The sequence below is a fragment of the Astyanax mexicanus genome, chromosome 5 (assembly GCF_023375975.1).
Source record: "Astyanax mexicanus isolate ESR-SI-001 chromosome 5, AstMex3_surface, whole genome shotgun sequence".
In the NCBI taxonomy this organism is placed as follows: Eukaryota; Metazoa; Chordata; class Actinopteri; order Characiformes; family Acestrorhamphidae; genus Astyanax; species Astyanax mexicanus.
Window position 1 is genome coordinate 47,277,235 of NC_064412.1, and position 10,541 is coordinate 47,287,775.

The 10,541-nt window shown below is 38.8% G+C and overlaps 1 protein-coding gene across 5 annotated transcripts in view; it reads right to left on the reverse strand.

The window, feature by feature from the left end:
• Window positions 1–10,033, reverse strand: part of tp63 (tumor protein p63) — an 87,493-nt gene extending 77,460 nt beyond the window's left edge. Inside the window, exon 1 of one of the 5 annotated variants that reach the window (XM_022675487.2) lies at window positions 9,839–10,031. In XM_022675487.2, the coding sequence (XP_022531208.2) occupies window positions 9,839–9,891 (53 nt within the window). In that variant the 5' untranslated portion in view covers window positions 9,892–10,031. Of the gene's footprint in view, window positions 1–9,838 lie in introns of all 5 variants that reach the window. The other 4 variants (XM_022675485.2, XM_022675488.2, XM_022675486.2 and 1 more) reach the window with 4 other exon arrangements.
• Window positions 10,034–10,541: the final 508 nt, after the last annotated feature.

Here is a 10,541-nt window from a genome sequence, read left to right on the forward strand (position 1 = left end):
TAGCCTGACTGCCATTAGGTACCGAGATGAGATCCTCAGACCCCTTGTGAGACCATATGCTGGTGCGGTTGGCCCTGGGTTCCTCCTAATGCAGGACAATGCTAGACCTCATGTGGCTGGAGTGTGTCAGCAGTTCCTGCAAGATGAAGGCATTGAAGCTATGGACTGGCCCGCCCGTTCCCCAGACCTGAATCCGATTGAGCACATCTGGGACATCATGTCTCGCTCCATCCACCAACGTCACGTTGCACCACAGACTGTCCAGGAGTTGGCGGATGCTTTAGTCCAGGTCTGGGAGGAGATCCCTCAGGAGACCATCCGCCACCTCATCAGGAGCATGCCCAGGCGTTGTAGGGAGGTCATACAGGCACGTGTAGGCCACACACAATACTGAGCCTCATTTTGACTTGTTTTAAGGACATTACATTAAAGTTGGATCAGCCTGTAGTGTGTTTTTTCACTTTAATTTTGTGTGTGGCTCCAAATCCAGGCCTCCATTGGTTAATAAATTTGATTTCCATTGATGATTTTTGTGTGATTTTGTTGTCAGCACATTCAACTTTGTACAGAACAAAGTATTCAATGAGAATATTTCATTAATTCAGATCTAGGATGTGTTATTTGAGTGTTCCCTTTATTTTTTTGAGCAGTGTATATGTATATATTCATATGAGGGCATTCACATATTTTCAAAATAAAAGTCCCACAATGCAACACAGTACAAAAAACCTGTACACAAACGGTTTACATAATTAGTACTAAGAACAATATTCCCACATATTGCCACACAGTGCAGCGCACACTGTGTACTGAGTCCTCTTTAATGCTCAGCCAAAAAGGTGGGTGTGGCCTGAGCTTAAACTACTAAACTCTCGTTAAAGCTCACGCATATCCTGATCCACGCTGACCTGACATGCAGTCAGTCCTGCCTCTGAACATCACAACAGAATAAGCATTATGGGATAGGCCTGAGACCGAAATACCACAGAATTAGTGCTAATTCCTAAATGATGAAGGGCGCAGACTGGCAGAGCGGCTTCAAAAACACAGAGAACTCTTCTTTCTCTGCTTAAAAGGTTCCCTAAAAAGAACAGATCAGTGAGAAAAGCGTGGTCAATCCCCCTGTTTTCATGCTCCGCCAAAGAGGTGCGGCACACGGTGAAGGCCGGGGTTGGATTACTCAGATAACAGCGAGCTGCCAAGCCTGTCATGGGAGAAAAGAAAGCATCTTCCAGCCTTAATGAGTGCTCACTAAAGAGTCTCACCAGTGCCAGGAAGTACAGTCACTGACCAAAAAAAAAAGAATAAAAGAACGCACCCTAAATTTCAAAAATTGGCACACAGTTCTGTCTCAGGTACGTAGATATTTAAAGGTCTACAGGTGTGGTCTGAGAAGACACTGGATCTTACCACACAAGGGAGTAGAAAAGTGCTGCACAATAAAAATGCTGTGAGAGGCTATTTTTGAGTAGTGTACCTTGAGAGATCATGGACTTCTACACATGCCTCTACGATGCAGTTAAAAACTCAAATTTCACAAAATGTACAGATTTTGAGTGAAGCAGAATGGTCATTGTTTGTTCTCCAGCCAGCACCGCCTTTATTTGCAGTAATGTCTATTGTGAATAAGAAACTTGGACTGCAACGATATGGAACCAAATCTTCTTTAGACGATTCTACTTGGGATCCAACGACAGTCAGGTTTGAGTATGGAGGCTGCTTGGCTCTGCCTTTGCTCTGAAGTGACACGCTGCCCCAAAAACTGCTGGTATGATGCTGTGAAGCATTGCATACGACAGTCAGCCACCCCTAGGAACCATTTGAGGGACACCAACAGCTCAGAGATATGTGCTGGACATCCTGTCAAAACATGTGCTGCTGTCTCTCGTGGGAGAACTTCCAAATGGCATTTTTCAGCAGGATAATGCTCACACACACACAGCAAGGGTTTCCCAGGAATGTAACTGCCAGAATTCATACGAGTATTTATGCTAGCCTCAGCAAACTACAATTGTTCAGGATCAACAGCAATGCTGTGAATCCATAATCTAGTAAAAAGTCCTCTCTGGACAGTAGAGGCAGTTACTCCAGCAAAAACAAGATAACATATTTTCTTTTAAATGCCCTTAATTTCAGAAAAAGCAATAAATAAGCAAGAGTCCCACTACTTTAGTTCATATACTGTAGTTTGGTCTTTTACTCATTCCTGGTGAATAATATGACTCAGCTTTCCTCCATCCCACTAAAATCTGAGGGACGTTTGTGGAGTTATCTACACAGTGCTCATTCCATAAAAGTGGTCATGCATTCATGCGGGGTAGATTTCTGCTGCTTCTCTAGAATTATTACAAAATACTCTCCCACGCTGTTTTCACTCATAAACCTAAACAAAACATGACAACCGTGAAAACAAAAGCATCACAAAATATCCCAGTTATTACAGGAATTACCTCTATTTTATTTATACTAAAACTGTAGATAAACAGGTGGTTTTAGATGGTTTCAGATTTTCAGTAAGGGCATTTATCCCCTACTGGTTTTCAGTGTTAAAGTTATTTGACAGAATTGAATATTTTAGTGTTAACCCAAATAAACCGAATAAATAATGCCCAATAAATAAACTCTGCATAATTAAATTCATTATTTGCATAAGGGACATGCTCCTCCCAATTCTAACTTACCATCAGTGTGTAGTCTTGCCCACCATGGCTACCTTCCATTGGGTATTCCATTATATTTTATATAATGGTTGTTTGCCTAGCCAATGTGTTTTAGGCTATAAGAGCAAGTTACCATCTTCTGTACTGTAAATTGTGACAAGAAATGCAATGCAGGATTAAAGTTCCAGGCAGGATGTATCAGGGATGTTTTGTAATATCAATTGTCGTATCTTCTAATTTATTTATTTTTTTCAGAGTTAGTGTAACAAATAAGGGAGTTAAACAAATACAAATGTAAGTTATTAAGGAACACTGGCAAGGTGTTAAATGTTTAACTATTTTTAACATGTTGATGTCAACCCTGGGAGTTGACATTTTGCTGTGTACTAAGTCAAAGGGGATAAGGGTTAATAACAGTTAACAAAGTTTTATAAATTCCACATAAGCTGTTTGATAATGTGTAAACAATAAAAACACTACAAGCATAAATATTATCTGATTAACGTATAGATCATGATTTGTTGATTGACATTGCAAAAGTTCTTAAACCCATCTTTGCGAACAGTTCAGTGTCCTCAACTGGCAACCTGCGTGAGCTTCCCCAATCTGCCAAAAAATGTTAAAATTGTTAAACAATTAAAAAAAAAATGCATAAGCTTAAAAATCTGAAGACTTTGTATATCCCCCGTCTACAGCACATCGTATCATCAAAAGATTCAGAAAGTCTGGAGTTTTTCTTTTAAATTTATTTAGTCTGACCACAGAATGTTTTTCTATTTTAGCTCAGTCTGTTTGAGATGAGTTTTGGGCATTTGGGCATGAATTACTTTGTTTTCATCTCAACAATTAAATATTTTTTTTTTTCATTAAATTTTTCCAGTAAATTGTTCCTAATTTTTAAGTATGTAACCCTTCCCTCTTAACATTTGACTTTAGTAAAGAGCTCAATCACAGAGTAGATGATAAACAGTTTTAAGTAATGTAAGTGAAGTGTTCATATCACAGAGAGTGGAGTTTCATTTATAGCACACTAATCTGCTCCTGAGTGTTCATTTATCTGGACCCTGAACCGGATCTGGCCCGGGTTACAGCGCTCAGTACCGCAGAACTAAAAGACACTGATATATAACAGGATGTAATGCCTATTAATTGGCCTAACGTCCTCCTCTGCGGGGATTAGATGACCGCTCAGATCGTTTATGTGTTATTGCATTTAATATCGTCAACATTTCCGGCCGGTGACAACATGGGCATTTTATGGGTCTCCAGCAGGTGCTGATCGGCTACGTTCTCAGGTCACTCTGGGCGGGGGGGCATGTTTCAGATTCACTGCTGGAGATCTGAAAGCTCGACTGACAGCCCAATGTCATGATATCATCATCATAAAACTACACTGTCTGATTTCTATATGCAGTGGTTCAACTACTAGCTCTAAGCTTAGCTTTATTGTCTATTATTGGTGGAGGGGTACATGCAGGGTACTGAAGGGCAAAAAATCCCCTATATCATGTTGTTAGTGGTGTCCATTTATAATCAATTAGTTCAAAATTTACTTCATACAAATTTAAAGTAATGCTGGTATTTGCCTGTATTTTTATAAGGGAGATAGAAACTACAGTGTGGTGTGGTGTGTGTGAAAATCAAACTAGAGCTTATAATATCTCAGGGTAGCTTTGCTTTTTAAATAAGAATATTTTAATGTGCTTAGTGTAAGCATTAAACAAAAGCACCTGTGTGAGAAAGACAAAATATAAAAATATTTACTTCATATTTTGGCACAAATATATATATTTTTTACCTTCTGAATGCAATGCAATGTGTTTTAAGTTAAATAAGCTAAATCAAAATCGCTAATACTTAAAAAAAATTACATGGTAAAATTTACAGATTTTATCTAATTAGTCTGTAAAATAGTGTAAAATGACAAATTTATTTCAAGTCAGACCCAGCCCATATGGAAATGAAATAGAAAAAATAGCCTAAATGTATTTTTTCTTAATGTATTGCGATTGATTGAGTTATGATATTATCATAATGATCATCATCATTGAACCTGGATGGAGATGTTGGTAAAATGGTGCACAGTGAAGAAATTAACTGCCCTACAAAAATAAATATATGGGTTTATATTTACTTATGTGAAATACATTTTAAATATTTAAATATTGTTTAATTTTGAAATGCATTGCAAACAATTGAGATAAATTAAAGGAATATGCATTTTTTTGGCAATTTTATACATTTTCGAATATATTTATTTTGCATTTTAGGTGTATTGTTTTTCTTTCTCGATAATGATGAAAATATATTTTTTAAAACTATTTTGGACTTTTTCTAAATATATTATACATATATTTATTTTCTGTGTGAATAAAGAAACTTACCAAATGCATATTTTTATAATTGTATAATTTTACAGAAGCAGGAGAAATCTATTGGGTGTGAACACATACTGTGCAACTGCTTGAAATGAATACATTTAAAATTTAAAAATTTGCATAAATTTGCTAAGTAGACTGTGAACGATGATATCATAATCACCACTCAGATCACAGAAAGGATGAAGGAGGAGGTGTAGGCCGACCCGAAGTCGACCCTGTTAGCCCCGGAGGTTCTGGGACATGGCCAAAAACATGGTCCAGTTGATGAGGAACATCAGCCAAGAACGACATCATGGTCCCACAAAAAGGTACAGCACCCACACATCCAGGCATCCAGGCCTTTTACATACGATACCACACACGTGTTGAAGCTGTGTGATTTACAGCCTGCAGTGACAGGAGGGCTCTCCGACAGGGCCATCCACAGATAGCTCTTTGGGTCAGTGTGAAAGCTCACAGTTGGGGCGACCACAGAGCCTCGGTTCCATGTTGTAAATCAATCAGGTAAGCAGGTACACCAACCGGGGCTCACTAGGGCATATTGATAGCAGTGCTTACTCACTGAACCTGGGACATGAATTATATGTCTAAATCAATCTGTCTATCTATCAAATGATAACGCATTGACTCTGGATATTTGTTCCTGTTTTTAATGCAAATTAATCACATCACCATGTTAGGCCGCAACCTTCTACCTTAGATTCACTCCATTTACAGAGGTAGTGGTAATTAGTGGCAAACTGAGAAGGAACTTCAGAAGGTGGATTGACCTACGTTTTTATTTGGTTTATTTGCTGATATATGGATTGAATCTCTCTCTCATGTGCAGGTACGTGCATGCACACTCCCACACACCTGCTGGTACACTCCCTTCCCATGTGGTGGAATATGGAGCTAGCATTCATTTCCACCATTAACACTCTCAATTATGTTTGTCTCTCTATGAGGTACAAGCATTTATATTCTTTCAAAATCATGATTAATCACAGAATATTGTTGTGATTAATATCAATACTTTCAAAGCAACTGACCCCACTTATATAAAGATAATTTTATTTTGCCAATCTAACATTTATTATTTTATTTATATTTAAATATCCATTATTAAAAGCTTAGTCTTAATAGGAAAAAGGTGTGATTAATACTGATTAACCACAGAATTTGATCTGATTATTTTTGTTACTTGATTGACAACACTAGTCCCAAAATGTCTCAGCCCACAGCTACTTTTATTTTGTTCCTACAGCAGGTTAGATGATCTATATATCTTTTTTAACTGTATATAAACACATAAAGCTACAGCAGGTTATATTATCTATATATCCTCTAGGGCTGTCAACGCATTAACAAGTGCGAATCATTTTAACACAGCGGTCTGTGTTAAAGCAGCTTTACACTGCGCATGTGTACACACTGGAACACAGAATATTTTCGATATATTTACATTTTTGCTCTCGCACCAGACTGACCTCTGTCCTATCAGTGGAGAAAACATGCTTGCATGGTTTATTGGTATCATCCTTATCTCACAATAGCTTACTTTACAGCAATCTCTCTCTGTGTATAAATATTATTTACAAAATAAACCATCAGATCCACATTCAAGCCGTATATATATAAAAACACGTTTTGGTGGGCAGACATATACAGTATCAGTATATGAAATTGTTCCAATTTTAAATAGGTTTCAAATATAAATATCTTATTTACCTACATACAGTACCAGTCAAAAGTTTGGACACACCTCTTCTCATTAAATGTGTTTTCTTTTATTTAATGATTTTTTTTCCTTGTAAGTTTGATATTGAAGAATATATTAAAGCTGTACATGAAGAAATGCAGAATTATTCAACAAAAAGTGTTAAAAACCAGAATATGTTTTTATTTTACTTTAGATACTTCTAAGCAGCACATTTATCTTGGAGGACAGATCTGCACACTCTTGGTATTTTAATTTCAGTGTCTTCATGAGGTAGAATCACCTGGAATAGTTTTCTCAGTGTCTTGAAGAAGTTCCTGGAGGTGCTGAACAATAGTTACTGCTTTTCCTTCACGCTGTGAAGCTCCAGCTCATCCCAAATCACCCCAAATCACCATCTCTATTCATCAGATTTAGATCAGGGGATTGAGGAGGCCAAACACTTTTTTTACTGTTTACTACATAATACATAATTCAATATGTGTCTATAAATTGTTTTTGGTGTCTTTAATAATAAAGTACAATGTAGAAAATAAATTAAATAAAGAAACACATTAAATGAGGAGGTGTGTCCAAACTTACGGCTGGTACTGAATATTAAACTTCCAGAGATGATGGGAGTCCTCCACTTTCTAAACGGCCTGAAAACTTCCTTAGAGACAATAGTGGTCTGATCTCTATTTTTTATTGTGGTTATTTTCTGCATGGCTCTGCAGTGTGTGGTGGGTTTGATGTGTACTGGGAGCTGCTGTGGGGGCTGTGGGCGGCCGGTGTCCGGTTACTGGGGGAGTTATGTATTCAGCCCGAGGGGGAAGGTGCACCTCGTCCACTTAACCGCAGTCTGGGCCTCTTGCAGACGGGACGAGGTCAAAGGTCGCGGCTAAACAGGGCCGCCCATTGTCTCCTGGCAGGTTGGGCACATCCAGCGATGAAAATGCAATCAAAACAAACAGAGCCGTGCGATCTGTGGGGCGGGGGGGTCTGGGGGTGTGAGGGCGGTAGCCTTCTCCTGTGACTTCATTAATCAAAAGACAGGTAGTGTTCAAAGACTTCTGAAATCCCACCCACCAACACATCAACCCCCGCCCCTCAATCCCTCACACCGCTGGCTGCAGGACAGACACACAGGCTAAACAAAAGGCGGACAGACCCTGGGGGGGGTCCACCCCTCGGTCGCGTGCTTTTAATCGGGTTCAGTTCTGCTGACGGAGACGGAGAAAAAGATCTGAATGAACTCGGGCTAATGGCAGCTCTGCCACATCCATTCAGCCCATTCACTGCAGGCCGCTCCGCTTCACCTCTGATTAATGATGTTTATTCAGGCCTTTCTCTCACGCTGGATATAAATCACGGTTTAAGAATGCCAAAAGCCACGATGTCCACACTGTTTTAACACTGACTAACACACCTTTACATGCACTCAAAAAGGCACTGAGAAACACTCAGCTTGCCTGAAAGTAAAACATCTGCAGCAGGTACACACAACTGTTTGAGCTCACAGCTCAACACACACCGTTATCAGTTACCTGGAGCTTGGGACAGAACACAGGAGTGAGTATGCTTTATTACACTCACTCCTGTGTATTCAGATAAATGTATTTTGTGCTTTTGTATTGATTTTATTCATTTATTAATGATAGTTTTGTTTGTAATGCAGTTGATTAGCAATAAAAAAACAAATATATTGTATATAACTAGTGAAGACGCTGATATCTATGTTCCATGTTCCAAAATGCAAAAGGGAAATTATGTACTGTCTATGTCTCTAACCTTTTGTTAGAGAAAGTTCCTGGTTACATTGTGACAGTCGTTTTCGTACCCAAAATAATAAACATTTTGAGAGTTTTGTAATGTATGTGTTTTATTGTCATGGATAATGGAACATGACTGTAATTTTGTATGTGTATATTATATATATATATATATATATATATATATATATATATATATATATATATATATATATATATTATAAAAAATACATGCCCATGATTTCTTCTCTTTGTGGGTTGTGTTGTGACAATGTTATTGATAATCAGTGCAACTTTTTGTCAAGGTTGTGTTGTTGTTGTGTGTTTGCCGGTTTGGCCAAACCCACAGCTTGCATTGGCACTTGTTATCCAGCTCTATCTGTGTTTAATATCCAGTAGTGTTTAAACAGTAAGCAGCCCAACAGCTCCGGGGTTTCAAGTATCTGGTCCAACTGGCCAAAAGGCCAGACACTCCCATACACTTGCATTGTTACCATAAGAACATGCATCTATAAATATGAACCCGGCAGCAGCTGGAGCGCAGATACGAGGATTTAACCCATCCCCATCTCCAGACACCGTTCCATCGTCTCAGACTGGACCGGCAGAGCTTCCACTTATCACACAAATAGAACAGAACCTGTAAACTAATCCACGGTGCTGCGCCAGTTCTGGGCTGGGGAACGTGCCAAGCCAACAGAGGTTTATATGTTGTTTGTGAAACACAAGTATATATTTATAAAAAGAAATTTCACTGGGACCATTATCATCCAACCACTTATACTGGTTACCTGTACTCTGATTTTTTAAATCTTCGTTTTTATCTAGCTTGATGTTGGTTTGCCAGAAACCACAAGAAATCACATTTTTGTGAATCAGATTCAAACCATATAAGCAGGTGGTTTGAAATGCAATTACTATAGTTGAATTTGTTCAGATGTATCTCAATCTGAATGCGCTGAATGCTCAAATTGAAGTCCAAGCATTATTTGTCATTTTTTGCTTTTTTATTGATTTTATTAGTTCATTTATTCTAGTTTTGTTTGTAATGCAATTAATTAGCAATTAAATCACAAAAAATCTTTTATTATTTAGGATGTTGATTTTGTGATTTGTGATTTTGTCCAGGCATGCAAATCCAATCTGATCTAAAATCTGATATGTGAAACATATCTAATTTGCCTGCAGTGTGAACATAACCTAATTCTAAACTGAACTGAGCATGCATATAGAGCCAGTCCATTTTACCTGCATGCAAGTTTACATTTCAGTCAATTCAGACATCGTAACAGACAGTAAATATGAAATTAGCGCTTAAACCGAAACACATGATGCCGCCCCACTTACCGTTGGAAGGCATGTTCCGGGTAGAACTGTACAGCTGCATAGGGGGACGTCATACTGCCAGACGATGGTCTTCTCGAAAACTGAAAACTGTCAACAAGTGGCCCAAGCACATCTATCAAAGCGACGTAAACGGGCAGATCTACGTTAAAAACAGATATGTCTCTGATATACAAATAAAAAATGACTAAACATCAACAATAAAAAGTTGCAAAAGTTGTTTCAGACACATTAAAGTGCAGATAGGTCAAGTGCACAGGAGTGGCTCAAGTGTGGGAGATGCTTTGATGGGTTATTCTTTCTACAGCCCACAAACCAGGGGGGCGGGGTCAGTGCCAGCCTGCTGACCAATCCCCAGCAACAACAACTGGACAGGGTATCGTGCTTCTTCAGTTGCTAAGATATAGATATGAAGCAAGCAACACCCCTAAACTGACCCCCACCCGCCCCTGCCACAATCCTACACCCTCCTGCCCTAATGCTGCCCCATTCCTGCTCCATTCCTGGGCCATGTCCCCAGTGATGACTGTCTAAGCACTGTACTGAAAAGCTGAAAAGCTCACTCTAGTACCTCCAGGACCTCCAGTTTGCAGTCTGAATTTTTCTTACAATCCCAGAGCTGCCAACCAACTGCCAAGCAGCTTGCCTCACGCATGCGAATACAGCTAATGTGTGTCTAACGTCTAATGTAGATCTACTTGTAACA